The sequence below is a fragment of the Entelurus aequoreus genome, linkage group LG15 (assembly GCF_033978785.1).
Source record: "Entelurus aequoreus isolate RoL-2023_Sb linkage group LG15, RoL_Eaeq_v1.1, whole genome shotgun sequence".
Classification (NCBI taxonomy): domain Eukaryota; kingdom Metazoa; phylum Chordata; class Actinopteri; order Syngnathiformes; family Syngnathidae; genus Entelurus; species Entelurus aequoreus.
This window is the reverse complement of record NC_084745.1, coordinates 26,536,048-26,562,661: the sequence shown is the minus strand read 5'-3', so window position 1 is coordinate 26,562,661 and position 26,614 is coordinate 26,536,048. Positions and strand designations below refer to the sequence as shown.

Below are 26,614 nucleotides of genomic sequence, written 5' to 3'. Positions count from 1 at the left end.
GTTCTTTTACGGCAAAATTGACTTTACACCCTCCTTATCAAACAAGGGCGGAATGTTTTTCACCAGGATATCCATCAGGTCACACTGTACATGGCACAGTCACCCAAATCAACCATACTGATGAGGCATTAGCGGGAGATTTAGCCCCCCCCCCCCCGCCCCCAATTTTTTTCCCCCCCTGTAAGCGCAAACGACATAATAGCATTCTTCGGCAATGGAAGAGTCTGTTGACAAGAATGGCCAGTATTTAGAAACACTGAAGGCTGAAGATAGCACATTTAATATACAGTGCATCCAGAAAGTATTCACAGCGCTTTACCTTGTCCACATTGTGTTGTTACAACCTGATTCTATAATGGAATACATTATTTTTTGTCCTTAAAATTCTACTGACAATACTCCATAATGATAATGTGAAAAGGTTTATTATTTTGCAAATTTACTAAATCTAAAAAAAAATCACATGTACATGTATTCACAGCCTTTGCTCATTTCTTTGTTGATGCACCTTTGGCAGCAATTACAGCCTCAAGTCTTTTTGAATAAGATGCCACAAGCTTGGCACACCTATCTTTGAGCAGTGTCACCCATTCCTCTTTGCCTATTCCTCTGTACAGCACCTCTCAAGCGCCATCAGATTGGATGGGAAGTGTTGGTTTTCACCCAGGATGTCTCTATACATTGCTGCATTCATCTTAGTCTAGTCAGGGAGGTGACCAAGAACCTGATGGTCACTCTGTAAGAGCTACAACATTCCTCTGTGGAGAGAGGAGAACCTTCCAGAAAGACAACTCTCCCTGCAGCAATCCACCATGCAGGCCTGTATGGTAGAGTTGCCAGACAGAAGACATTGCTGAGTAAAAAGTTTGCCAAAACTCTTAGAGAAACACAATTGTCTGGTCTGATGAGACAAAGATTGAACTCCTTGGCGTGAATGCCAGGCATCATGTTTGGAGGAAACCATGGGCACAGCTCATCACCAGGTCAATACCATCCATACAGTGAAGCATGGTGTGGGTATGTTTTTCAGCTGCCGGAACTGGGAGACTAGTCTGGATAGAGGGAAAGATGAATGCAGCAATGTACAGACACATTTTGGATGAAACCAACCCTTCCCATCCAACCTGATGGAGCTTGAGAGGTGCTGCTAAGAGGAATGGGCAAAATTGCTCAAAGATAGGTGTGTCAAGCTTGTGGCATTGTATTCAAAAAGACTTGAGGCTGTAATTGCTGCCAATTGAGCAAAGGCTGTAAATATGTATGTACATTTGATTTTCAGTTTTATTTTTATAAAACTTGCAAAATAATAAATAAAATAAAAACTTGTTCACATTGTAATTATGGGGTATTGTGTGTAGAATTTTAAGGACAAAATTAGAATGTATTCCACTTTGGAAATAGGCTTTAACATAACAAAATGTGGAAAAAGTGAGGCACTGTGATTACTTTGTAGGTGCACTGGAATACTTAAAAAATCAAATTCAGTGTATATCATAGCAAGGCATCCTTTACAGAAGCATGGTTTTGCTTTGCTATGATATCCATCAATCCATCCATTTTGTGGGAGCCTAACCCAGCTGCATTCTGGCAGAAAGCATGGTACACCGTGGACACGTCGCCACCTCATTGCAGGGCCAACCATACTTGCCAACCCTCCCGATTTTCTCGGGAGACTCCCGAATTTCAGTGCCCCTCCCGAAAATCTCCCGGGGCAACCATTCTCCCGATTTCCACCCGGTTAACAATTTTGGGGGCGCATCTTAAAGGCACTGCCTTTAAAGTCCTCTACAACCTGTCGTTGCATCCGCTTTTCCTCCATACAAACAGCTTGCCGGCCCAATCACATAATATATTCGGCTTTAACACACACACAAGTGAATGCAATGCATACTTGATCAACAGCCATACAGGTCACACTGAGGGTGGCCATATAAACAACTTTAACAGTTACAAATATGCGCCACACTGTGAACCCACACCAAACAAGAATGACAAATTCATTTCGGGAGAACATCTGCACCGTAACACAACATAAACACAACAGAACAAATACCCAGAACACCTTGCAGCACTAACTCTTCAAGGACGCTACAGTATACACCCCCGCTACCACCAAACCCCTGCCCCCCACCCAACCCCCCCAACTCCCGAATTCGAAGGTCTCAAGGTTGGCAAGTATGGGGCCAACACAGATATGCTGTGATAAAATATAGCCGTATAGTCCTTGTTTTTTCTGTAGCTCTGAGAACTTAATGACAGCAGTTAATGACTCAAAAGCCAATAAAATTCTTGGAAGTTGAATTTCAAGGAAAAGCGAATGGACCAATCTTATGTCAATCTTGTTACACTACTTAATCATTTTATGGCGTTCAGATAAAAAGTAACTTTCAACGTCATTAAAACCATCTTAATACAAACTGTATCTTCCACCACCACGTCTTTTCTCAACAAACTTAAAAAAAACTGATAAAGTTAAAGCTGGGATATTTAGAATAAACCACTTGATTAAAAAAATACAGTTAAAAAGCACAATCATAGTTGAGGATTAAAAAAAAACACCCCAACATTACAAATACACAGATTATAAAAATAGGCAACAGCTATTTATTATTATTTTGTGACAGAATCTATAGCCTGTCACAAAATAATACATTTTCAATATTAGAATAAGAAGAAACATGTCAGTTGACCTTTGACAGAATAACAACACCTTACCTTACCTTCCTCCCTCTATCTTCATAGATGTTGTAAATGTTTACAATACACTGTTATCTAATACTAAGTAAATGAACTTGCAATCTTTTTGAGGGAAAGATGCACAATTGCGAAATATTGATATTATATATTGACTTTAGTAAGAGAATCCACCAACAAAAAGAAAACAAGCAAGACGGTCGTCTTTGTTTACAACGTATTGATTTTGTACGATAATATGAAGCCCATAAAAAGATTGCCAGTGATATAAAGGTGAAGACTTGAGTATGAATAGAAATGTTTATGTACCATTGTCGTTTGTGCTAGAAAGTAGAAGCTCATTAGTTTAATCTTAATAATAACAATAAATCATGAGCAACAATTCAGTCAACATATGCAATGTTGGCATTTTTCTAAGGCTTAGGTGAAGCAGCTCTTTATGAAATGACGAGGAAAGTGTAAAAATAACGCTTGTTACATGTCTGATTGGCATAAAGTGACAGACACGCTGAATTGCTCCAAAGAAACCGTCTCTTTTTTGAAGCCCACTTCTACATTAGTCCACAGCAAGGTTCTTTGCTGGAAGACTGCTCCTCCTCTGGGGCACGCAGTTTCAGAAGGGGAGGGTCTCCACTGGCTGGCGTGAAGAACACCTGACTGGGGGACACTGCCGACTCAGCGCTGGGTGTCGCCGTGTGGCCCTGAGGACTTGTCGCCTGGGCCAACGCAGCAGGAGTCTCCTCCTCCAAGGGTGGGGACAAAGGTGGAGGGGGCGCAGGGTACTTATTGAGCTTGGCTGCCGCTCGTTGTCGTTTCAGGTCAGCCAGTGTGTGGTGGGATTTTTCCCGCGTCATATTATCCGTGCCTTCATCCTCTACGGGAGCAGGTGCTGGGCTGAGCTGGTAGGAGGCGCTGCGTTCCATGCGACCTCCGCCGGTCCACTGCTCCCCCGGCACAGAAGAGGATAGAGAAGCAGATGTCCCTCCATTGCCTAGGCTGGGAACACTGTTAGTGCTTGGAACCACGGTTGACTCATCTGCATGCGACGTGGCTCCACCTGCAGCAACCTGTATAATCAATCAATTTTTTTATATTCAGTCATCACGTTTGTTTCCATACAGTCCAGACGTGTGTAATATTCAGAATTTCAATGTATTTAATAAAAATATTGTAATTTGAATTGAATTTGCTCCACCCCATAGGAACTACATTCAGTTAAATTTTACTAATCGTGCCTATGTATTTTTTTTAATGCTGTTTTTATTGTGTTTTATACAATGTTTGTGTGGATTTTACGTGGATGTTATCTCACAATTTCTTTAGGAATGAATACCTTACCTTATCTTAATTCAGAGAAATTCCTTAAAGCAAAGTAACAGGAAGAATGTGTCATATTTAACAAAAGTTTTGGCTTAAATACTAAAAATGCTTACAAAAACTAAACACAAGTTCACTCCTTTTTAAATACTTGGATAAAGTAAAACATTATAATCAGGGATGTCCGATAATATCGGCCGATAAATGCTTTAAAATGTAATATCGGAAATTATCAGTATCGGTTTCGGTTTAAAAAAGTAAAATTTATGACTTTTTAAAACGCCACTGTGTACACGGACGTAGGGAGAAGTACAGAGCGCCAATAAACCTTAAAGGCACTTCCTTTGCGTGCCGGCCCAGTCACATAATATCTAGGGCTTTTCACACACACAAGTGAATGCAAGGTATGCTTGATCAACAGTCATACAGGTCACACTGAGGGTGGAAATATAAACAACTTTAACACTGTTACAAATATGCGCCACACTGTGAACCCACACCAAACAAAAAAGACAAACCCATTTTGGGAGAACATCCGCACCGTAACACAATAGGACAAATACCCAGAACCCCTTGCAGCACTAACTCTTCCGGGATGCTACAATATACACCCCCCGCCACCCCCCCCCCCCCCCCCGCCACCCCCAACCCTGCCCACCTCAACCTCCTCATGCTCTCTCAGGGAGAGCATGTCCCAAATTCCAAGCTGCTGTTTTGAGGCATGTTAAAAAAAATAATGCACTTTGTGACTTCAATAATAATAAATATGTCAGTGCCATGTTGGCATTTTTTTTCCATAATTTGAGTTGATTAATTTTGGAAAACCTTGTTACATTGTTGTTGTTTTTTTTGTTTTTTTACATTGTTTAATGCATCCAGCAGGGCATCACAACAAAATTAGGCATTATAATGTGTTAATTCTACGACTGTATATATCGGTATCGGTTGATATCGGAATCGTAATTAAGAGTTGGACAATATCGGAATATCAGCAAAAAAAACGTTATCGGACATCTCTAATTATAATACATCCAACTATGTTTTAGAGATGATTTTATTCTTAATTGACAATGACAAGCTCAAATTAAAATATGTACACCTATTTTTTTTAAAAACTATTTTTCTTGTCTGGATATCAGAATCTGAACATATGTGTACAATACATAGGGTTAATACTAATATTTATATGAAATACATTACTGGTCAATCGTTTTAGAACACTTCATTTATAGCAATGAATATACTGGTACTTCAAATGTAACCACATTTTTACCATCTTTTTCTGTCAATGTTATTGTTTTGTACTGTAAGGTCCACAAATATTTGGTCAGTGATAGAAATAAATTAAATAAATCAGAATGCGACTGAGATGTACACTCTCAACCTTAAGAGCTGTGACAAAATAATGTAATTTACCATTTCGTAAGTGCCCAAACACACTTTAACCCATTTTAAAACTTAAAAAATTATTTGCAGTAAACGCAGCCCATAGGCATAATTACATTCTGAGTATCAAACTAGATTAATATATTTACAATTATGTCAGATGAATCACTAAAAATGTAATTGATGTTATAATACATAATGTACCTGCAGCTGTAATTCCTAAATGGTAATGGTCATATTTTTGTCAAACCTTTTAATCAAAGCTAAAACTCAACACTTTGGTCACATGATTTATTACAAATGAAATATGGTTGTTTAAAAATGTGTACACTGTAAAGGCAAAGCCATTAAAAAAACCTGTCACTGTCCAAATACTTCTGGACCTTTATTTAGCTAGGTTCACAACAACAATTATAGCAAAAGATGAAAAGTCATGATTAAATTTATAGTAGCACTCAAATGTTTCAACATACTTTTTACTGCTATAAATGAGGTTATCTAAAACGTATGTAAAACAGTCACATATAGAATATACTGGAAAGCAGGATACTGGAATACATCAAAATGATCAATTGAAATTTCATGGACTGCCAGTCATTTCTACTTCTTTCAATTCCAATTTGATTTGCAATTCCACTTCCAGTTAGCAACCTAAAATCAAATTCAGATTCATGGACTTGAATTGGAAAAATCAAGGACAAGCGGTAGAAATGGATGGATGGATGGATGGATGGCGTTTCTGTAAGTAGGAGACATTTTTCATTTGGCTACCAGCAGGGGGCACACTTGATTGCGGCCTAACTACTGTAGTTACCTGCCTAAATGTGCTGCTATTGAAATTGAAATTGAAAACGGAAAGTAATAACACTTACTTTGGCCCCATTTACACTGCACACCAAATATGATTTGTTTGCCCTCAAGTGACATAGATCTACTCAGATTTTCTGCCAGTCTAAATGCTCCAAAGTGCTTCAAATCTGATCTTTTTGCATCAGATTCAGGCAATATCAGAAAGTAGTCCGAATCCAATTGGAATCTGATCTTTTTTTTAAATGTGACTTCACTATAAACAGAAATGCGTCCTGAATGCGACCTAAATGTGACCTAAATGCGACGTTTGCGCCAAATTTGGGCGAGCTACATCATTCGTGTGTGCGGGGAAAGACGCAGCCTGCCAGTGGAAGTGGATACATCATAACAACAACATATTTGTTGGCAGCCAAATTTTCAGTGCATCACTAATCAACAGTGGCAAATAATAGGCTATATGTAGTATTTAAAGAAATATATTACATGCTTTGATTCCGAACAAATAGCAATTGTTGAAGGACCGGAATTGATGTGTACACTGTCCCGTATTTGCTTACATGTTAAGTACATTGCAGTAGTTGTTCACATAAGTGAGTTGAAAAATAAAGCGAACACAGATCCACGCCTCTACCTAACAGTCATAAAAAGATGAGAACCCTCCTAAATGTATTACATGCACGCACATATATACACACACACTAGGGCTGGGCGATATGGCCTTTTATTAATATCTCCATATTTCTAGGCCATGTCACGATACACGATATACACTACCGTTAAAAAGTTTGGGGTCACCCAAACAATTTTGTGGAATAGCCTTCATTTCTAAGAACAAGAAAAGACTGTCGAGTTTCAGATGAAAGTTCTCTTTTTCTGGCCATTTTGAGCGTTTAATTGACCCCACAAATGTGATGCTCCAGAAACTCAATCTGCTCAAAGGAATGTCAGTTTTGTAGCTTCTATAACGAGCTAAACTTTTCTAATCATAAATTAGCCTTTTGAGTCAATGAGCAAACACATTGTACCATTAGAACACTGGAGTGATAGTTGCTGGAAATGGGCCTCTATACACCTATGTATATATTGCACCAAAAACCAGACATTTGCAGCTAGAATAGTCATTTACCACATTAGCAATGTATAGAGTGTATTTCTTTAAAGTTAAGACTAGTTTAAAGTTATCTTCATTGAAAAGTACAGTGCTTTTTCTTCAAAAATAAGGACATTTCAATGTGACCCCAAACTTTTGAACGGTAGTGTATATACATATATAACATACATATACACATACATACATACGCACGCACGTAATCATGCATTGTATTACTTTAATTTATTTTCAAATAAAAAACTTTTCTTTTTAAGGTGTGGCGATTAATTTTAGTTGTAATAGCGACTTCCCGGTTAATTTACAGAATGCTGTCAACTTCCTTTGTTTTCACTTTATCAAACTGCACATGCAGGTGACGCCAAGACCACATTTGGGGCCACATTGGGGCTTGTGCGCGTTTATACTGGAGTCTGATAAAGATCACATCTTACTTGCAGTGTAAACAGTCAGCTGGAAAAAATCTGATTTGTGCCACTTGGGCCTGCAGTGTAAACGTAGACTTATTTTCAGGATGAATGATAGAGAACATTTATTCAGATGAACAAACCCAAACATGGAGAAAACTTTTAAAAAAATAGTATTTTTCAGTATAAACTTACATGCTGGTGCAGCTCGTTGTCAGTCTGCCGGTCCTCATCGTCGTCTTGTGGCTCGTGCTGACGACCCCTCTCTTGCCACACCATGGCCTCTTTGTGGTGCTCCCGTCGATACAGGCTGGAGCGCTCGTTCACGCTGACGCGACGCACAACTTTCCTGTGAGGACATACGGAACCAATTTGCTGAATGTGTTCTCCCATTTGTGGTCCCATATAGTCTTTTCTTACCCTCTGCTGCCAGTACTGGAAGCCCGTCTTTGCAGGGTGCCTTTCTGTCGGTCATGGCTTTTCATGATGGTGTCATGTTTGTGCTTGAGGTCCATCAGTTTTGCTCTAACCTCCTCATCCATGCACACATCTTTAAAAACAGTACAGTCAGATACTAGGCAGGACTTACGGCAGGACATAAACAGAACTTGCCAAGGGGAGTCTCCTCCAGGACAGACTTGGTGTCCAAGCTGGCTTCATGGGCCACCAGCAGTTCAACCATTTGGATCTGTGGTGCAAACCAACACTATATAGCATTCTTTTTTGTGGTGGCTGTGAGCTATTGGTTAAGTTGTTATAACTGCAATACTGACTTGTCCCCAGCAGGAGGCAGCATGTAACGGCGTCCAGCCATCACCGTCCTTCACCTCCACTTGAGCCCTGTGCTCCAGCAGCAGCTCAGCCACTGACAGGTAGCCATTAGCCGATGCTATATGGAGCTAGAAGCACAAAGCACATTTGTAGGATTGGAGATGTATTTAGAAAGTAGAGATGTCAAAGATAACGAGGGAACTCATGTAATTAATCACAAAAAAATTATCGCATTAATCATGTATAATTGCACAATAATAACGCAATTTATTTTGAGCAAAAATGCTCCTTTATCTTAACCACAGATGGTTACCTGAACATCGACGTTGGTTGTTATAAGGTCAGTGAACAGGTCAATGTATACAAAGATGAGTGAGGAGACTCAGACTGGTGTAATCGCTGGCAAATTTTGCTTCAAAATAAACCCTTAATGTTGATCAAACTGGCTTAAGAGCAGGGTTTGAGCAAATAAATGACATTCAGACATACATTCAAGTAAAATAGTTTCTTTAAATTCCTGTGTGACATTCTGATAAAAAAGGCATTTGTGTCCAAATATTGGTTGTTTTTTTTAAAGTATTTTAAATTATGCAAACAGGTAACTTTCTGCTATTAATCACAACTAATCAAAATTCAAAAGTATGATTAAAAAAGTAATCATTAGACAGCACTGTTAAAAAGACAACTGCTCACCAGTGTTGCTCCATTATCATCCCGACTGTTTAAGTCAGCTCCATTCTGAACAAGAGCTCTGATGTCAGCAAGCATGGCTGCCTCTTTAGCTCCTCTGCATTCATCTATGCGCACCTGCGTTATCCCTGCACACACAAACACACATTATTCCTGACTGGTATGCTAAATGACATGTGAAGGAAGCAGTGTTTGACTCATCTGTCTGACCCTGTTCTGCCATGACCATCTCCAGGAGCTCCAGAGTGGCCTCGTCCTCACATAGGTCATAGGGCATGTTGCCATCCGCATTGACAGCCAGCAGGTTGGCCCCTCTAATAGGCACAGTACGAATGCAAACATGATACGAGTGTACAGTGGTACCTCAACTTACGAGTAATTTGAGATACAAGCTGTCTCACAGCTTTTTACTAGGCTTTAAATTCCGAGCAAACCTTAAGTTACGAATATTTTCGCTCCCGATTGCAGTATTATTTATAAACAGGTTTGTGCTATTCGAGCAAAAAATAATAATTATAAATTGTTACTTGTTGTTGTGCCTGGTTTGTTTAAACAAAATTACAATACATTTTTATTAGACAGTTGACGTGTGCGTTTGAGTATCACTCAAACATCAACATCTTGCCCTCCGACCATCAGAACTAAGAAAGTTTGTGTGAAGAATAACAAGCGGTCGACAAAATCAGAGAACCAAACCATTAATAATATGTCCTACCTGTTTGCAGTCTACCCGGCGAGTCAGCTCCGTGGCAGAGTGAGTCTGCGGCAGCAAACCACCAGCATGCGGCCACAAACGACGAACATTTATCCACAAAAGTATTGAGAAGCAGTGTTTCAATTTGTTGTGTTTAGTCCTGACTCAACAAACTGGATGGTTGAATAATAGCTTTGGTTGACAGAAACACATCAATTTTTGTGTTTTCAACCAATAAGTGACTTTTCCAGTCTGTCCCTCAAAGACGTTGGAGATTAGGTTGCCAGATGCTACAAGAGAAACACTCAGTGGCTCTATAAAAACAAGTAGATTATAATAAGGGGATGCGGACTTGGCAACACTGGACGAGAGAATCAACAAATGAAAAACGCATGATTCTGCTCCTAAGGTAAATACTGTACAATATTAATATATTATTACATAATACTGTAGGTTGTAGTGCGTGGTATTATAATGATTTTGAAACAGTATGTCCAGGGTGTACCTCACCTTCTGCCCGAATGCAGCTGAGATAGGTTCCAGCATCCCCCGCGACCCCGATCGGTGGTAGAAAAAGGATGGATGGATGGATTTATCATCTAAAAGTTTTTCTTATTAAAACGCATTTGACATGTTTTGTTTTGGGAAGACCAAGCACGGATTAAATTGATTTTAATTCACTTCAATGGGCGGGGCTGCTTATAGATACGAGTGTTTTGAGTTACGAGCTTACTCGCGCCATACACTGTGCTTGTAGGTTGAGGTACCATTGTGTACTATACATATATGCACACATTATGGACCAACTTACGCCTGAATAAGGAGCTGCACCAGCCCAGTATGCCCACAGGTAGCAGCAGCATGCAGTGGTGTCCACAGCTCGCTGTCGCAGGCGTTGACGCAGGCACCAGCGTCCAGCAGGCACTGCACCACGCCCACATAGTCATCGATGCAGCACTGGCCGGACAGATGGAAATGTACATGCGGAACATGGTAAGGATAGGCTTCTGTACATAAAAGGGAAATGGCCAACAGATGCTTATGTAAGCATCAATGTTTTTAAATGGGACAAGTTGCTGTCATATAACACAAAGTAGTGGACTGGCCATGTTATGCTGTGGTTCTCAGAGAAAAGCTCATCAAACAAAATAAACTGCATGACCTTGTCTTCCGAATCTTACTGGAGTGTTCAGGAAAAGAATGTTCCCCTTTCAACTAAAAACTGTGGGAAGGAGACGGTGTGTTTGTGTAATTAAGATAAGTGAAGGCTTAGACAAAACAAATACAAAGAGCAGCACACAAATATGCGTTGGAGAGGTTGAACGGAATTCTCATAAGGTGCTGAAAACAGTTTACCTGATGGAGGGCAGTCAGTCCATCCTCGTTGACCAGATCTGGACTCACGCCACTGTTGAGCAACTCTCTTACTAGAAGACCAACAAACCTACACATAAATCCTACATGGCAAGAAATCCAGCTTCCATGAATAGTGTTGCTTGTCTGTGTGCAAGGTAACAGCAAATTTAAAGGTTAGCCTTAATCCTGCTCCTGATAGGTTATAGAAAACAAAGACGCCATGCATATGGAAGCACTTTGCTACAAAAATCATGTGTTGACGCATTTATTATAAATTTGGTCATATTAGAAGATCTACGTAGGAATATGGGAATGCTTTTACTGACCCTCATCCACGTCATTGCGTGTTGTTGCGTCAAGAAGGGTGATGGCGCTGGGAAATTTAACTTTTCTGCTACGCTCCTTCTTCTTGTCCGCTTTGGCCTTAGATCCACGAGCTGCATCCTTCTCCATCTGACCCCAAGCCTTCAGCTGCTGCACGCGCCGTCTCTGAGCGTGCTTGAGGCGTTCGGTGGCGCTCAGACGGCCGACAGTGGACATCTCCGAGAGCAACTCGCCGTGGTCTGCTGCCATAACGCCACCACACACTAAATACTTGTGCTTCACTTAACTGAAATTGTGTTTAATCCATATTCTAGGCATCCATTTGTCTCCTAAACTTCAAAACAGGTCTTTGTTAGGAACTAAAAATATACTCTGATTCAAATCTATGTTGGGGGATTAGATTACCTATATATCAATGATTGCAGGAAGGGGCAACATATAGAACAACCACAATGTCTCTGTCCCATCTTTCAGACCATGGCAGGAAAACAGATGTAAGAAAAATGTGTCCGGACCAAAAGCATCCGAGGTGATGACTGCAACAGAGTCCTCTCCATGTCATTGGCAGGAAACTTGGTCAAAGATCCACTGTTGGAGTCCAATTTATTTTAAGGTTAGATGTTCCCTCTGAGCTTGTAATCCATATTGGTCCAAGACTTGGACCCAAAATGAATGTATTGTGGCTACAGGTAGCTGGAATCTGTAATGTCTACACAAGGCCTACTGCAGCTTACACAGGATGTGAGCGCTTTTTATATAACACCATTGTAGACTGGGAACCTTTTGACAGGTCGTCATGATGACATTGGACACAGACGTCACAATCACCCGTCTTCCAGCAGCAACTGTGGACAGAGAGAGTACATTTGATTGCCATGTTACAGTACAATGTGCGTCCACTGCTATCTTTAACTCCTTCGCTCCTTCCAGCTACTCCTCTCCTGAAGGAAACCTGAGACAGTGGGACTCTTTCCATTAATGATTGACACACCTTGGAGCCCAGCAGCACACTTTGCAAGCATCAGGCATAACCACAGTGGTATGGCTCAAAAAGAGGGATGTGAAGGGAGGCGAAGTGGACTAAAGCGGGTCTTGCACATGATGCTACATGGCAAGATCTAACGCTGGCATGCTTATTCAGTCAGTTCTCATTAGCTTAACAGTTTGTGGCCCACACACTTGGCAATTTCTCAGCTCTTCATATTTTATTTAGAGTAAGGTCTGCGAGCGCTGAGAGGAAGGTCAACTAGAGAGGCATAGTGACATAGAAAGACATAAAGCCAGGGCCTCAACCAACATCACCGCGACCAAATCAACACCGACAACAGTGGCCTTGGCATGACACAAACAGTCTTTTACTACATTTTCATACTATTTTTAGGGGGTTAACCTCACCCTTTGTCACAAGTTACAATGTAAGGATTTCCTTATATTAAAGCAATAGCTTAACATTCCTCCTTTAAATGATGGGCTAGAACATGCATTCAGAAGTTGAGTGTTTTCTGTTGAAAATGTTTAGAGTCTTCTTCTTACGTGTGCTCTACACGAGGGGTCTACAAAGTGCGGCCGAGGGGACGTCTGCAACTAAAGCTATTTTTCTAATGTCCTGCGGCACATTTTAAAATTGTGTATAAAAAGTGGAATAAACGAGCAACAGGTGTAATGGAACAAAACAATTGGACACTAATAGCTCAAAGCTGACATGCATGCTGTTTAAAAAAAAATCAATATATGGTTTTGACGGATAAAAATATGTAAATGGCCCCCGCATCCTTTAATTTTTCAGTGTGCGGCCCTCAATGGAAAAAGTTTGTACACACCTACACAGTTTATTATTTCTTGAGTTGAGTTTGTTTATTTCGAGCATGCATACAACATGATACATCACAATTTCCAGTTTCTCTATTCAACATGTTCGAAAAGGAGTAGGAAGAAGCAGAGCTTATTTAATCCTACCCCTTTTCCTTTACATAGCAGTTGCTCAAACTTTGTTCACTCTCTGTTTTCAATTTATTCACAATATACTCCATAAGTAATAACATTAAAAATAAATAAATAAATAATAATTAGTGAAGTAAGTTATATTTCATATGGTGAAATAAATAAGATTATCTAGAAAATTAATGGATGATCTAAATCAGGGGTCTCAAACACGCGGCCCGCGGGCCAATTGTGGCCCGGGAGACGTTATTTTGCGGCCCCCACCTTAATATGAAAGTTTAATGTTAGTGCGGCCCGCGAGTTTTAAATGAATGGCGCTTGACAGCGTTGTGTGCGGAGCTGAAGAAATCTACCAATCACGTTGTGGTATGAGGCTCTCGACAATATCGAGGGCGTGCCGTGATGGCACTGTCATCAGTGTCCTCTAGAATCTGTCACCGCATCATCTTTTTCTCCATACTAACAGCGTGCCAGCCCAGACACATGTTGTATGAGGCTTCTAGAGACACACGCAGGTTATTGCAAGACATACTTGAGGAACAGCCATACATTTCACACTGAGGGTGGTCATATTTTATTTTATTTATATTTGAACACTGTTACAAATATGCGCCACACTGTGAACCCACACCAAACAAGAATGACAAACACATTTCGGGAGAACATCCGCACCTAAACACAACATAAACACAACAGAACAAATACCCAGAATCCTTTGCAGCCCTAACTCTTCCGGGCTACAAAAACACCCCCGCTACCCCTAACCCCGCCCAACTCAACCCCCCCCATCTCCCGAATTCGGAGGTCTCAAGGTTGGCAAGTATGCATTGATGTCACTTGCGTAATGCAAGCAGAGAAACATTTTGCCGCTTTTCTATGACACACGCTCTTCCTTCCTCCCTCCCTGCCTCCCTCCCTCGCCCGCCTGCTCGCTCCCGCCCCCGTTGTAAACAGTCCGGGCGGGGAAGACGAGCACTCCGCCGAAGGAGCGAGCGACAATACAAAAGTGTGGTGCACTGGACCCCAGCGCTGATACAGACGTGGTGATGTTAACCCGTTCGGGGCTAATTGTGCTACCGTAACTGTAAACTCCACCCCCCACCCTCCTCCCGTTGGCTCCAGACAGAGACGATTTTTGATGCAATATTTCTTTCACAGGGGCACCCCGACGTGTCTTATTTCATTTCATTTCATTTTTATTTATCTCCTTCATTGATGTGCATCTTTGATCGATAGACAATTATACCTCAATTTTTAAATTATACATTTACACACCAATGCCTGAGAAGGAGCAGGATGAAGAAAAATCTTATATTTTTCTGCCCCCTTCAACATAGTACGTAGTCTTACTTAATGATATCATATAAACAAACAATTACATCCAAATATAACGAAAACAAACAAAAAAACACAAGAAGTGCAAAACTTCATGATGTACAAAAAGAACAAAAAAAACAAAATAAGTAGTATACACCTCACAGGATGATACAAAACAAATACAAAACTAGGCAAAAAATAAGTAAAATAATAAATATAAAGCAAAATGTAAACAGTTATGGCTGTCCATATGATCTCATTGTTCTGTCCTTATATATTTTTTCAATTGGAATATATTTTTACAATCTTTTATCTCTTGTAAAGAGAATTCCATAGTTTAACCCCCACCACTGATATACACATTTGTTTTAAAGTTGTCCTTGAATACTGATGTTTGAAATGACCTTTTCTTCTATGCTCTTCATTCTCAGAAGTGATGACAAACATTTTTTGTAAATTTGCTGGTAATGTTTTACTTTTAGCCTTAAACATGACACATAATGTCTGTAACTTTACTAGCTCCTGTAGTTTCAATAAACCAGAATTAATAAATAATATGTTAGTGTGTTTTAAGTAATCTACTTTATGAATAATCCTTATAGCTCTTTTCTGTAGTTGATACAGAGAAAGTTGCGTTGCACAAGGAATACAATTTGAAACGTCATTATACAACTAGACATGCTGAGGAGTATGCAAAATACTAGGGGAGTGAACCGGGTTGCAAATTTTAAAACCAGTCTACTGAGGCAACAAGATTTCGTCAAGAATTGAAATGACCTTTTCTTCTATGCTCTTCATTCTCAGAAGTGATGACAAACATTTTTTGTAAATTTGCTGGTAATGTTTTACTTTTAGCCTTAAACATGACACATAATGTCTGTAACTTTACTAGCTCCTGTAGTTTCAATAAACCAGAATTAATAAATAATATGTTAGTGTGTTTTAAGTAATCTACTTTATGAATAATCCTTATAGCTCTTTTCTGTAGTTGATACCGAGAAAGTTGCGTTGCACAAGGAATACAATTTGAAACGTCATTATACAACTAGACATGCTGAGGAGTATGCAAAATACTAGGGGAGTGAACCGGGTTGCAAATTTTAAAACCAGTCTACTGAGGCAACAAGATTTCGTCAAGAAAGCAAGCGAAAAGAGCGATGCAGCTGTCAAAGCTAGCTACATGGTGAGTGAGATGGTTGCTAGGGCGGGAAAGCCATTCAAAGGAGGTGAATTCATTAAAAAGTGCATGTTAGATTTTTTTTAAGAAATCTTTTCTTGCGGCCCAGCCTCACCCAGTTTCTGCATCCAGTGGCCCCCAGGTAAATTGAGTTTGAGACCCCTGATCTAAATGATCTGCTCTAAATTGTAAATAGTTTGTTTTTGTATCGGTAACTTGACTAAAAAGGTTTAATGGCACTATCTGCAGGAGAAAAAGAGTGCAGTCTTACACACTAACAATATGTGATGTTGTGTAACTGCATGTTTTTGTAAGTAAAATTAGGCCTAATTCAATTAATCGAATTATAAATGAAAATGAACTCCATAACTTTGCTGATATTGATAAATTGCCATGTTTGTTTTCTTTGTCTGTCGCATCCGATCAGGGTACAAGAATGTACAACACCTGAATGTGTTTATTTAATATTCAAATTAATTAAACGCAGAGGACCCTCTAGTCAGTCATCCACAATCTTTGTGTCTGTGGGCAGAGGATGGGCTACTAGCCTACACACACAAAATACATTGACAGAGCATATAAATGGGTTGTACTTGTATAGCGCTTTTCTACCTTTTTAAGGAACTCAAAGCGCTTTGACACTATTTCCACATTCACCCATTCACAGACACACATTCACACACTGATGGCGGGAGCTGCCATGCACGGCGCTAACCAGGCCCATCAGGAGCAAGGGTGAAGTGTCTTGCTCAAGGACACAACGGACGTGACTAGGATGGTAGAAGGTGGGGATTGAACCAGTAACCCTCAGATTGCTGGCACGGCCACTCTCCCAACTTCGCCACGCCGTCCCCATATAGTCACGACTCACTAGTGAGAAGCATCACAAGTTAACTAAAATTAGGAGATAAAAACATGATTGCAAAGCCAAATGTCCCAAGAATATTTTTGGCTTCAACTCAAAAGATCAACCTGAGCCCACAACATGCCAAATTTGTTGGAAAGTGATGGCAACAACAAATAAAAAAAGATACCACAAAACAAACCACCCCACCCTATTTTTCCAACCTGGGAAAACGCTGCAGTTTAATTTTTGCCAACAGAAACAGTATTTTTTTCTTTGTAGTTTACTTTTTTCAGATAATTACAAGTTATTGACCTTCTTTATTTATCGGGTTAATTGCATTGAAAACAATATTATACATTATGATTACATTTGCGCTTAATTTGGTACACAAAAATGCTGACAATAATATTAACTGGCAATGATTTATGTAGAAATATTTTTATATATAATAATTTATTTTTGCGACATCGTCCAGCAAAATGTGTTATCAGTCCAGGCCTACGTACGATAAGGTATGACTGTAACTGTTTTTTAATATGTAAACTGAATTTAAAATATGTGCGATAACTAGTCTGTGAGAAAAATTATTTCAAGGATTTTTAAGGGTGCGGCCATTGTTGTGATATTTTATTATTTGCAGGGTGTTATGTAACATAACCCCAGCGAATAGCAGGGATCTACAATCCTGACAAAAGTGTCATATTTCAACAGGTTCATTGAGAACCACTTGTTAAAATATTAGAGGACACATAACATGTTATGTGTCATTTGAAAGGAGATTTGCCGGATGAAAGGATTGGAGAAACAAACAAAATCCCCGCAGGAACGTGAACTGCTGCACTAGTGGCCTAATTCCAGAGTTAGGAGTGTCGGGTGAATAACTAAGTATTTTCATACTCAAATACAACAAAACCCATTGGGCCCAAACACATGTATTAATCAGAGATGCAATATGTGTCTTACAAGGTAAATAATGTGTATATACACTGTAAACATAATCTAAAAACTAACAAGTTTAGGAAATATTGCTCTCATGAAGTAACATACAAACTCTGTTTAAATATGATCTATATTGAGCCAACACAAACTCAGTCAAGAATCGCAGTGAAAAGACTAATTACTGCTTCCAAAAGCAGCCAAGGGCATTAAGTGTTTGTTAATGAACCACAATAGACTTATTTGATAGCGCATCAGCTCAGTGGTCTAGATCATATGTGTTGATATATCAGCAAATTAGAGGACTTATCAGGATCGGTGTTTGATGGGTCGCTGGTCAGCTTCAATGGCGCTGCAATGGTAATTAGGCCTGCCTGTTGCATTCAAAGGTGCCGCATAATTTCAAATTCTGGCCAACATGTGCAACACATGAACAGTATCTTACAAAACAGAATACACACCTTTCATTTCAGCAACTGCTTGATTTCTCTACTATAGAAATTCAACCTGTATATACTTCGGAAGAGTCAGTGTACAGGTATAATAGCAGTATACAGTGCATCCGGAAAGTATTCACAGGGCTTCACTTTTTCCACATTTTGGCATGTTAGTCTTATTCCAAAATTAAATAAATGCATTTTTGTCCACAAAATTCTACACACAATACCCCATATTGACAATGTAAATACATTTATATTTAGAAATGTTTGCAAATGTATTAAAAATTTTAAAAACTAAGAAATCACATGTATATAAATATTTACAGCCCTTGGCATCCTGTTTCAACTGATCATCCTTGAGATGTTCCTTCAGCTGCATTGGAGTCCACAGCCTGGGGGGGCAATAGACTACAAACCTTGGTGAAGTAGGCCGGCTTTGTCGCGTGAAGAAGCCTACAATTTTTGGTTATGTTTTCCGCTCCGTATGCTGAATGGCACTATACGATATATATCTCGATATTTTTTCCGTAAAGTAAAAACAAAACACAAAACAGTCCCAGTTACCAAAGATACTAAGTATGTCATTATTTTGACTTAGTAAATATTGACTTACTAAGACAAAATAATGACTGTCAAATTAATGACTTACTGTAAATAAGCGTTTGCAATAAGCGTTTGAAAAAAAGAGTTAAAAGTGGGGCCACATGCTGACATATGCTCAACTCATCTTGCTTAATTTATTACAGCATTTGGGAAGCCTGTAGTTGATTTTTATTATGTAAATGTTATATTTTTATCAACATGTTATAGCAGGGACCCTGCCATTCAAAACTAGGCTGCTACATTACTAATGATTAATGTAACTATAGCTGAAAAAGTAGTACAATAGCAATAGGAGAGACTATTCATCCCTGAACACCATGGAGTTCATGTAGGCTTTATGATGCAGTTACATTATATCAACTATCAGAGACAGAAACTCTTCATTTAACATAATGTCCTTTTTTGCTGCTTCAACACAGAAAAAGGCAAAGTGAAATAACTTAGTTGTTAACTGTAGGTCAATAATGCTTGTCTTTCTCTTAGACAGACAGGGCTTTGCTGTCCGTAACATACGCACGCACGCACGCACACACACACACACACACACACACACACACCGCAAAATGAGCTAACGTTACAGTAAAAGCTAATTAGCCTTCACCTCAAGGACTGCGAGCGAGCTGAGCTGCCGCTTATATTTCTAGAACGTCAACGGGCTCATAGTGATGTTACTACTAGTTTACTGGGAGGTGTTTATTATAATTTGGGGAGAGTCCGCTGCATTATGCTCACCTGCTAAACACCTTTTTGCTAACCCGCACCGTCTCTCCTCTCTGCCTGCCTGTGTCGTGAGCACTGACTCCATGCGCTGTGAATACTCACTGCTGATTGGCTGTTACCGCTCTGAATACGCACTGCTGATTGGCTGTTACATGCGCTCTGAATACGCACTGCTGATTGGCTGTTACCGCACTGCGTGTAACCAATCAGATGGTTGTGTGGGTGTGACAATGCTGGATGCTGCAGAGACGTACTGACAGAGGCAGAGGCAGTACGAAGCGTAGCAGCTTGTTAAGACTTTAGTGTAGCACTAAATGATAATATAAATACATTTAATAAAGTCTAATACAAATAAGGCAACAAGAGAAGTATCCAACACTTCTCTTTTGTAAAGTAAAAAGTAAATCTGAACAGCCGATATGGGCATCTACACACATATATATATATATACATATATATATATATATATATATATATATATATATATATATATATATATATATATATATATATATATATATGTGTGTGTGTATCTATATACAGTATATTGATATATAGATAGATCTCTATCTCTATAAATAGATAGATGAGCACTGTCAAGTGTGGGACCATACACAGTATATATAGTCCCACACTTGACAGTGCATGGTAGATAACAAGCCAAACGTGAAGTCGAATGAATTGTCTGCAGACCTCCGAGACAGGATTGTTTCGAGGCACACATATGGGGAAGGGTACAAAAAAAGGTCTTGAAGGTCCTAATGGTTAGAGTGTCCCCCTTGAGACTGGAAGGTCGTGAGTTCAAACCCTGGCCGAGTCATACCAAAGACTATAAAAATGGGACCCATTGCCGCCTTTCTTGGCACTCAGCATCAAGGGTTGGAATTGGGGGTTAAATCACCAAATGATTACAGAGCACGGCACACGCTGCTGCTCACTGCTCCCCTCACCTCCCAGGGGGTGAACATGGGGATGGGTCAAATGCAGACGACACATTTCACTACACCCAGAGCTGTCCGGCCTCCTAAACTGAGTGATCGGGGAACAAGGGCCCTTGTCAGGGAGGTGACCAAGAACCGGATGAGCGCGGCACACACTGCTGCTCACTGGTCCCCTCACCTCCGAGGGGGTGAACATGGGGATGGGTCAAATGCAGAGGACAAATTTCACCACACCCAGTGTGTGTGTGACGATCGTTGGGACTTTAACTTTAACTAATCATCTGTAAATGGAAGAAGTTTGTAACCACCAGAACTGTTCCCAGAGCTGTCCGGCCTCCTAAACTGAGTGATAAGGGGAACAAGGGCCCTTGTCAGGGAGGTGACCAAGAACCAGATGGTCACTTTGTCTCTGTGGAGAGAGGAGAAACTTCCAGAAAGACTACTATCTCTGCAGCAATCCACCCATCAGGCCTGTATGGTAGAGTGGCCAGACAGAAGCAATTTCTTAGTAAAAGGTTTGCTAAAATGCAACTGAAAGACTCTCAGACCATAGGAAACAAAATTTTCTGGTCTGATGAGACAAAAATTTTACTCTTTGGTGTGAATGCCAAGCATCATATTTGGAGGAAACCAGGCACCGCTCATCACCAGGCCAATACCATGCCTACTGTGAAGCACGGTGGTGGCAGCATCATGCTGTGGGGATGTTTTTTAGCGGCAGGAGCTGGTCGACTTGTCAGGAAAGAAGGAAAGATAAATGCAGAAATGTAAAGAGACATCCTGGATGAAAGCCTGCTTTAGAGCGCTCTGGAACTCAGACGGGGGCGACGGTTCAACTTTTAGCAGGACAACAACCCTAAGCACATAGCCAAGATATCAAAATAATGGCTTTAGGACAACTCTGTAAATGACCTTGAGTATCGCCCAGCCAGAGCCCAGACTTGAATCCGATTGAATGTCCCTGGAGAGATCTGAAAATGGCTGTGCATGGCTCCCATCCACCCTGATTGAGCTTGAGAAGTGCTGCAAAGAGGAATGGGGGAAACCACCCAAAGATAGGTGTACCAAGCTTGTGGCATCGTGTTCAAAAATATTTGAGGCTGTAATTGCTGCCATAAGTGGATTAACAAAGTATTGAGCAAAGGCTGTGAATATTTATGTACATGTGATTTCTTAGGTTTTTTTATTTCATATACATTTTCAAAAAGCTCTAAAAAATTTATTTCACATTGTCATTATGGGGTATTGTGTGTAGAACTTTGAAGTTAAAAATGAATGTATTCTATTTTGGAGTAAGGCTCTGACATAACAAAATGTGGAAAAAGTAAAGCGCTGTGAATACTTTCCGGATGCACTGTATATTTACTATGAGTGATAGGTACAGTATATGGTGTACAATATCTCAAATGGAGCCTGTAACTCCCTGGATCGCCCCACCTTGCCGCCGTTGTTGCCTTGAGGGGTGGTTTCCAGATGTGATGTTAACGAACAAAACGGTTTTTGAACAGCTATCTAACTAACTTTGAGAACTGATTCCCAGTTATTAGAGGTGGGAATGTTTGAGCACCTCATGATTCAATTCGATTCCCAATGTTGGGGTGAAGATTCGATTCAAAATCAATTCTCCATTCAACACAATTTTTGTATTATTTGGTATTTGAATTATAATAAAACCTTTTCAAAACATGTTACAAAAGTTACTCCTGGCTGCTAAAGTATGACTTATACGCACACTTTTATTTTTACAATGTTATTATGAAAAATCACAGTATAGTAAATATTCTAATAAAAGTAATTTGAGCAACCCCAACTCAATCCTAGCTTCACAATACTTGGAATAGAAATTTACAAAGCAATTGAGAAGATTTACAAATACAATAGTTTTTAAATACATAAGTAAAAAAAAGGAAAAACCAAAAATGTATAAAAAGCAACCGCATCAATAATAATAATAATAATGATAATAATAATAATAATCTAAAAAAAATTATTAAGATTTGATTCTCAAAAATTCGATTTAGAATCGGAATAAATAAATCGCGATTGATTGATTGATTGAAACATTTATTAGTAGATTGCACAGTGAAGTATATATTCCGTACAATTGACCACCAAATGGTAACACCCGAATACGTTTTTCAACTTGTTTAAGTCGGGGTCCACTTAAATTGATTCATGATACAGATATATACTATCAAATATATACTAACATCATAATACAGTCGCCACACAAGATAATCATCAGAGTATATACATTGAATTATTTACATTATTTACAATCCGGGGTGTGGGATATGGAGGGGGGGGGGGGTTAGGTTTGGTTGGTATCAACACTTCTGTCATCAACAATCAGCATCAACAATTGCATCATCAGAGAAATTGACATTGAAACAGTGTAGGTCTGACTTGGTAGGATATGTACAGCAAGTAGTGGACATAGAGAGAGAGATATCAGAAAGCATAAGAAAAACATTTGATTATTTTCAATCCGGGGAGGGTGTTAGTTTAGGGTTGAAGTTGCCTGGAGGTGTACTTTTATTGCGGTTTTGAAGGAGGATAGAGATGCCCTTTCTTTTACACCTGTTGGGAGCGCGATCTAGATGTGAATCGATTTTTTTGAGCACTCCTAACAGTTACTACTTTATAGTGTTCTGCGCTTAAGAAACTACTTTATGACTTTAGTTCCAGACTTCTTCTGTTTGTTTGATATTGTCATTACTGCCACAAGTGGTGGAAAAGTGTATTACAACTGAGTATTGCTGAGAAACAGATATTGTTCAGCCTTATGGCTAAGAAACACTGGTTTAGACTAATAACAAAACAATGTTGTGTACTGGCCAGACTTTGCACTGATATGATGAAAGGAGAAGCAGTAAATCAATGATATTACAGAGCAGAATGGACACACTGGTGAATAAAAACACGTATTCATGGGTCAATCTGACATTTTGGGACTTCTTTTCCACTTCATGACCTAACAGGAAGGGGAGTCTAGAGCTGCTCTGGAACATAAACTTCCATTCAACAAGTGCAATGAATAGAGCACTATGTCAGGCGCACACCTTCATGAAGAGGGCGTTACCTGCGTCAAGCGCAACTCAACGGCAACAAATCCCAACTTAAACCCCAGGTTGGCTCAGGCTTTTACATGTGGCAACATTTTGGAGTCCGGTATTATTATGAAATAATAGTTATTGTGCTAGCACCACCAGTGGAACAAACAAAGCTGAGTCAGTTCAGATGATTCCTGAATGATCGTCTGACTGTTGCCAAGTGAGCTAATCTTCTTACTAAATAATCACGCACCATGTTTTGGGTGAGTCAGCACTACAGCGCCGGCTGACAGCTTAGCATTCTTATAGAAACAATTGCCACAATAACTCATTGATGAATTGCTTCGAAAAGAGAGTAGTAGAGTTAACCACAAGGTACGAAAAAAAATCTAAATAACACCTTTATCTCGTCAAGGTGGCTGTAATTCCCAAACGTTGCTGTGGACATCCTGACTGCAGAACTGCAGAGCAAACATGGCATTTCTCAAGCTAAAGCCAAACACAACATGCATGCGCCATGTCATCAATGCAATCAATCCTCCCAGCAGGCTTTAATGATAACAAAAGTTGGACGGAAACTATTTTGTACATCAATTTGTATCTTGTTGTGCAGAAAATGCTTAAGATACAGTATATACAGTATATATTTATCAAAGGCCTGGCCCCAAATAGAGACCTGGTACTCTCTGCAGTTGAGTAAATGCAACATGTTAACTTGTTGGAATCAACAAATTTGATGACACACTGAAGTCTAACAGTGCACAATGTTTTCTTACGTGATCAAACTAGATCAAAGTCCACTCGATGCGGTCTTAAAAAGTCACCCAAGGTCTTTTGATGCCATAAACGGGTGTGTGTTGTGTCTATAGCAGTTGTATAAATAAAAAAAAACATTAGCGGGCTGGCTAATCTCCATTTCGTGTCATGCAAATGTTACGCACGCAGAGCGCAGAATAAACAGTGTACATATCTGCATTGACAGCTGCAGGGCTGGTATGACAAGGAAGCAAACAATAAAAACCCTTTTTTAGCGTGGCACACCCCGATTCAAACAATGTGTATTCCAGTGTTTTTCAACCTTTTTTGAGCCAAGGCGCATTTTTTTTCTTTGAAAAAATTCGGAGGCACACCACCAGCAGCAATCATTAAGAAATGAAACTCAGTAGACAATAAAAAAATGGTTGTTGCAATTGTTGGATATGAATTTAAACCATAACCAACTATGCATCACTATAGCTCTTGTCTCAACGTAGGTCTACTGTCACATCACGCCGTGACTTATTTTGAGTGTTTTTGTTGTGCTTCCGTGCGTAGTGTTGGACGGCGTGGCGAAGTTGGTAGAGTGGCCGTGCCAGCAATCGGAAGGTTGCTGGTTACTGGGGTTCAATCCCCACCTTCTACCATCCTAGTCACGTCCGTTGTGTCCTTGGGCAAGACACTTCACCCTTGCTCCTGATGGCTGTTGGTTAGCGCCTTGCATGGCAGCTCCCGCCATCAGTGTGTGAATGTGTGTGTGAATGGGTGAATGTGGAAATACTGTCAAAGCGCTTTGAGTACCTTGAAGGTAGAAAAGCGCTATACAAGTATAACCCATTTATCATTTATCATTTATTCTTGTCTTGCGCTCCTATTTTGGTGGCTTTTCCTGCTTTGTTTTAGCAATCAAGAATATTTAAGTTGTTGCTATCTTTTTTTGTGTGGACATTGTTGATTGTCATGTCATGTACGGGTGTACTTTGTGGACGCCGTGTCTGCTCTACACGCTGTAAGTCTTTGCTGTCGTCCAGCATTCTGTTTTTGTTTACTTTGTCGCCAGTTCAGTTTTAGTTTCGTTCTGCATAGCCATCCCTAAGCTTTAATGCCTTTTCTTAGGGGCACATACCTTTTTTTTTTTTTTTTTTTTGATTTAAGCATTAGATACCTTTTCACCTGCACGCTGCCTCCCGCTGTCGCTTGCATATTGTGATCACGACAAACCATCGTCGTCTCACACGACGTGTTCCCGACATCTACAAAGCAATTAGCTACCAGCTTCCACCTACTGATTTTGAGGAGAATAACATGGTTACTCTGCCGAGCACTAGACAGCACCGACACTCAACAACGGCACATTATTTGGGGATTATAATTACTGGTTTGCAAAAAATATTTTTTACCCAATAAGGTGAAACTACATAATCTCTCACCGCACAGTAGTTGAAAAACACTGGCTTATTCAATGCTTGAATATCTTTAAAATTCAGAAAATGTTCACATTTTTTTAAGAGCCCTTTTTTTCCAGAACGTGTAAACTTGTCTGGATTGTCCCAAAAAGGCTCAAAATAGGGGACCTTAAAATTGTTCCTAGGTGTGACAGTTTTGTGTATAGTCAGCTGGGATAGGCTCCAGCTGTCACGTGACCCTAATGAGGACAAGCCGTGTAGAAAATAGATGGATGGGCTTTCTGGTGGTGACTAATAAAAGTTATATTCAATGAATTCAATGAATGTTCCGCTCAAATATACTTTATACAGCAACATGAAATGCTTTTTAAAGCATGGCACTCACAACCATCGACTAATATTAGTACAAATATAAGGATGAGGGTTATAGCGTGTTAGCAGAGCTAGCCTCAACAGGTGGCTAGCCGGACAGGTGACGTCGTTCAAGTTGCCTGGCTTTGTTTGTTCAACAAAACCCTCAGAGCCGCATGATGTGTTTTTTGCTTCGTCTCTTCACGAACTGTATGACACCATGAAAAGTTCACAAAGTTCTTTATTTTTATGCCACGCTAGCATCAACAAGACGCAGGTTAGCTTCACTTTACAACGGCGAGGTCACGCGCGCTGGTGTAACCGAAAAGTGCCGACAACGTGAACTATACCGCTTGGCGTACAGAAGTAGACTTTATATATATTTTTTAAATTATTTCTTTAAAAACACACATCTTACCTGTGTTGTTGACTCTGCGTAAGTGTGTCTTCTGCTGGCTGCGCGCTGCTCCTGCCTGCCACGGCCAGCCCCTCCAGGGAAATGCTTCACCATAACAACCGGAGCTGTCACCTCTCCTCCCGCTTCTGCCAGCCACCACTAGAGGTCGCCA

General features: G+C 40.0%; 1 protein-coding gene across 1 annotated transcript; it reads right to left on the bottom strand.

The window, feature by feature from the left end:
- Positions 1–2,980: 2,980 nt before the first annotated feature.
- Positions 2,981–26,595, bottom strand: ppp1r16a (protein phosphatase 1, regulatory subunit 16A). The gene is made up of 11 exons (XM_062022002.1): positions 26,464–26,595; positions 11,560–12,402; positions 11,234–11,304; positions 10,689–10,834; positions 9,394–9,497; positions 9,187–9,311; positions 8,496–8,621; positions 8,335–8,410; positions 8,143–8,272; positions 7,918–8,071; positions 2,981–3,761 (listed from the first exon to the last, which is right to left on the bottom strand). The coding sequence occupies exons 2-11, from the start codon at positions 11,804–11,806 to the stop codon at positions 3,246–3,248; spliced, it is 1,695 nt and encodes a 564-aa protein (XP_061877986.1). The 5' UTR covers positions 11,807–12,402; positions 26,464–26,595; the 3' UTR covers positions 2,981–3,245.
- Positions 26,596–26,614: the final 19 nt, after the last annotated feature.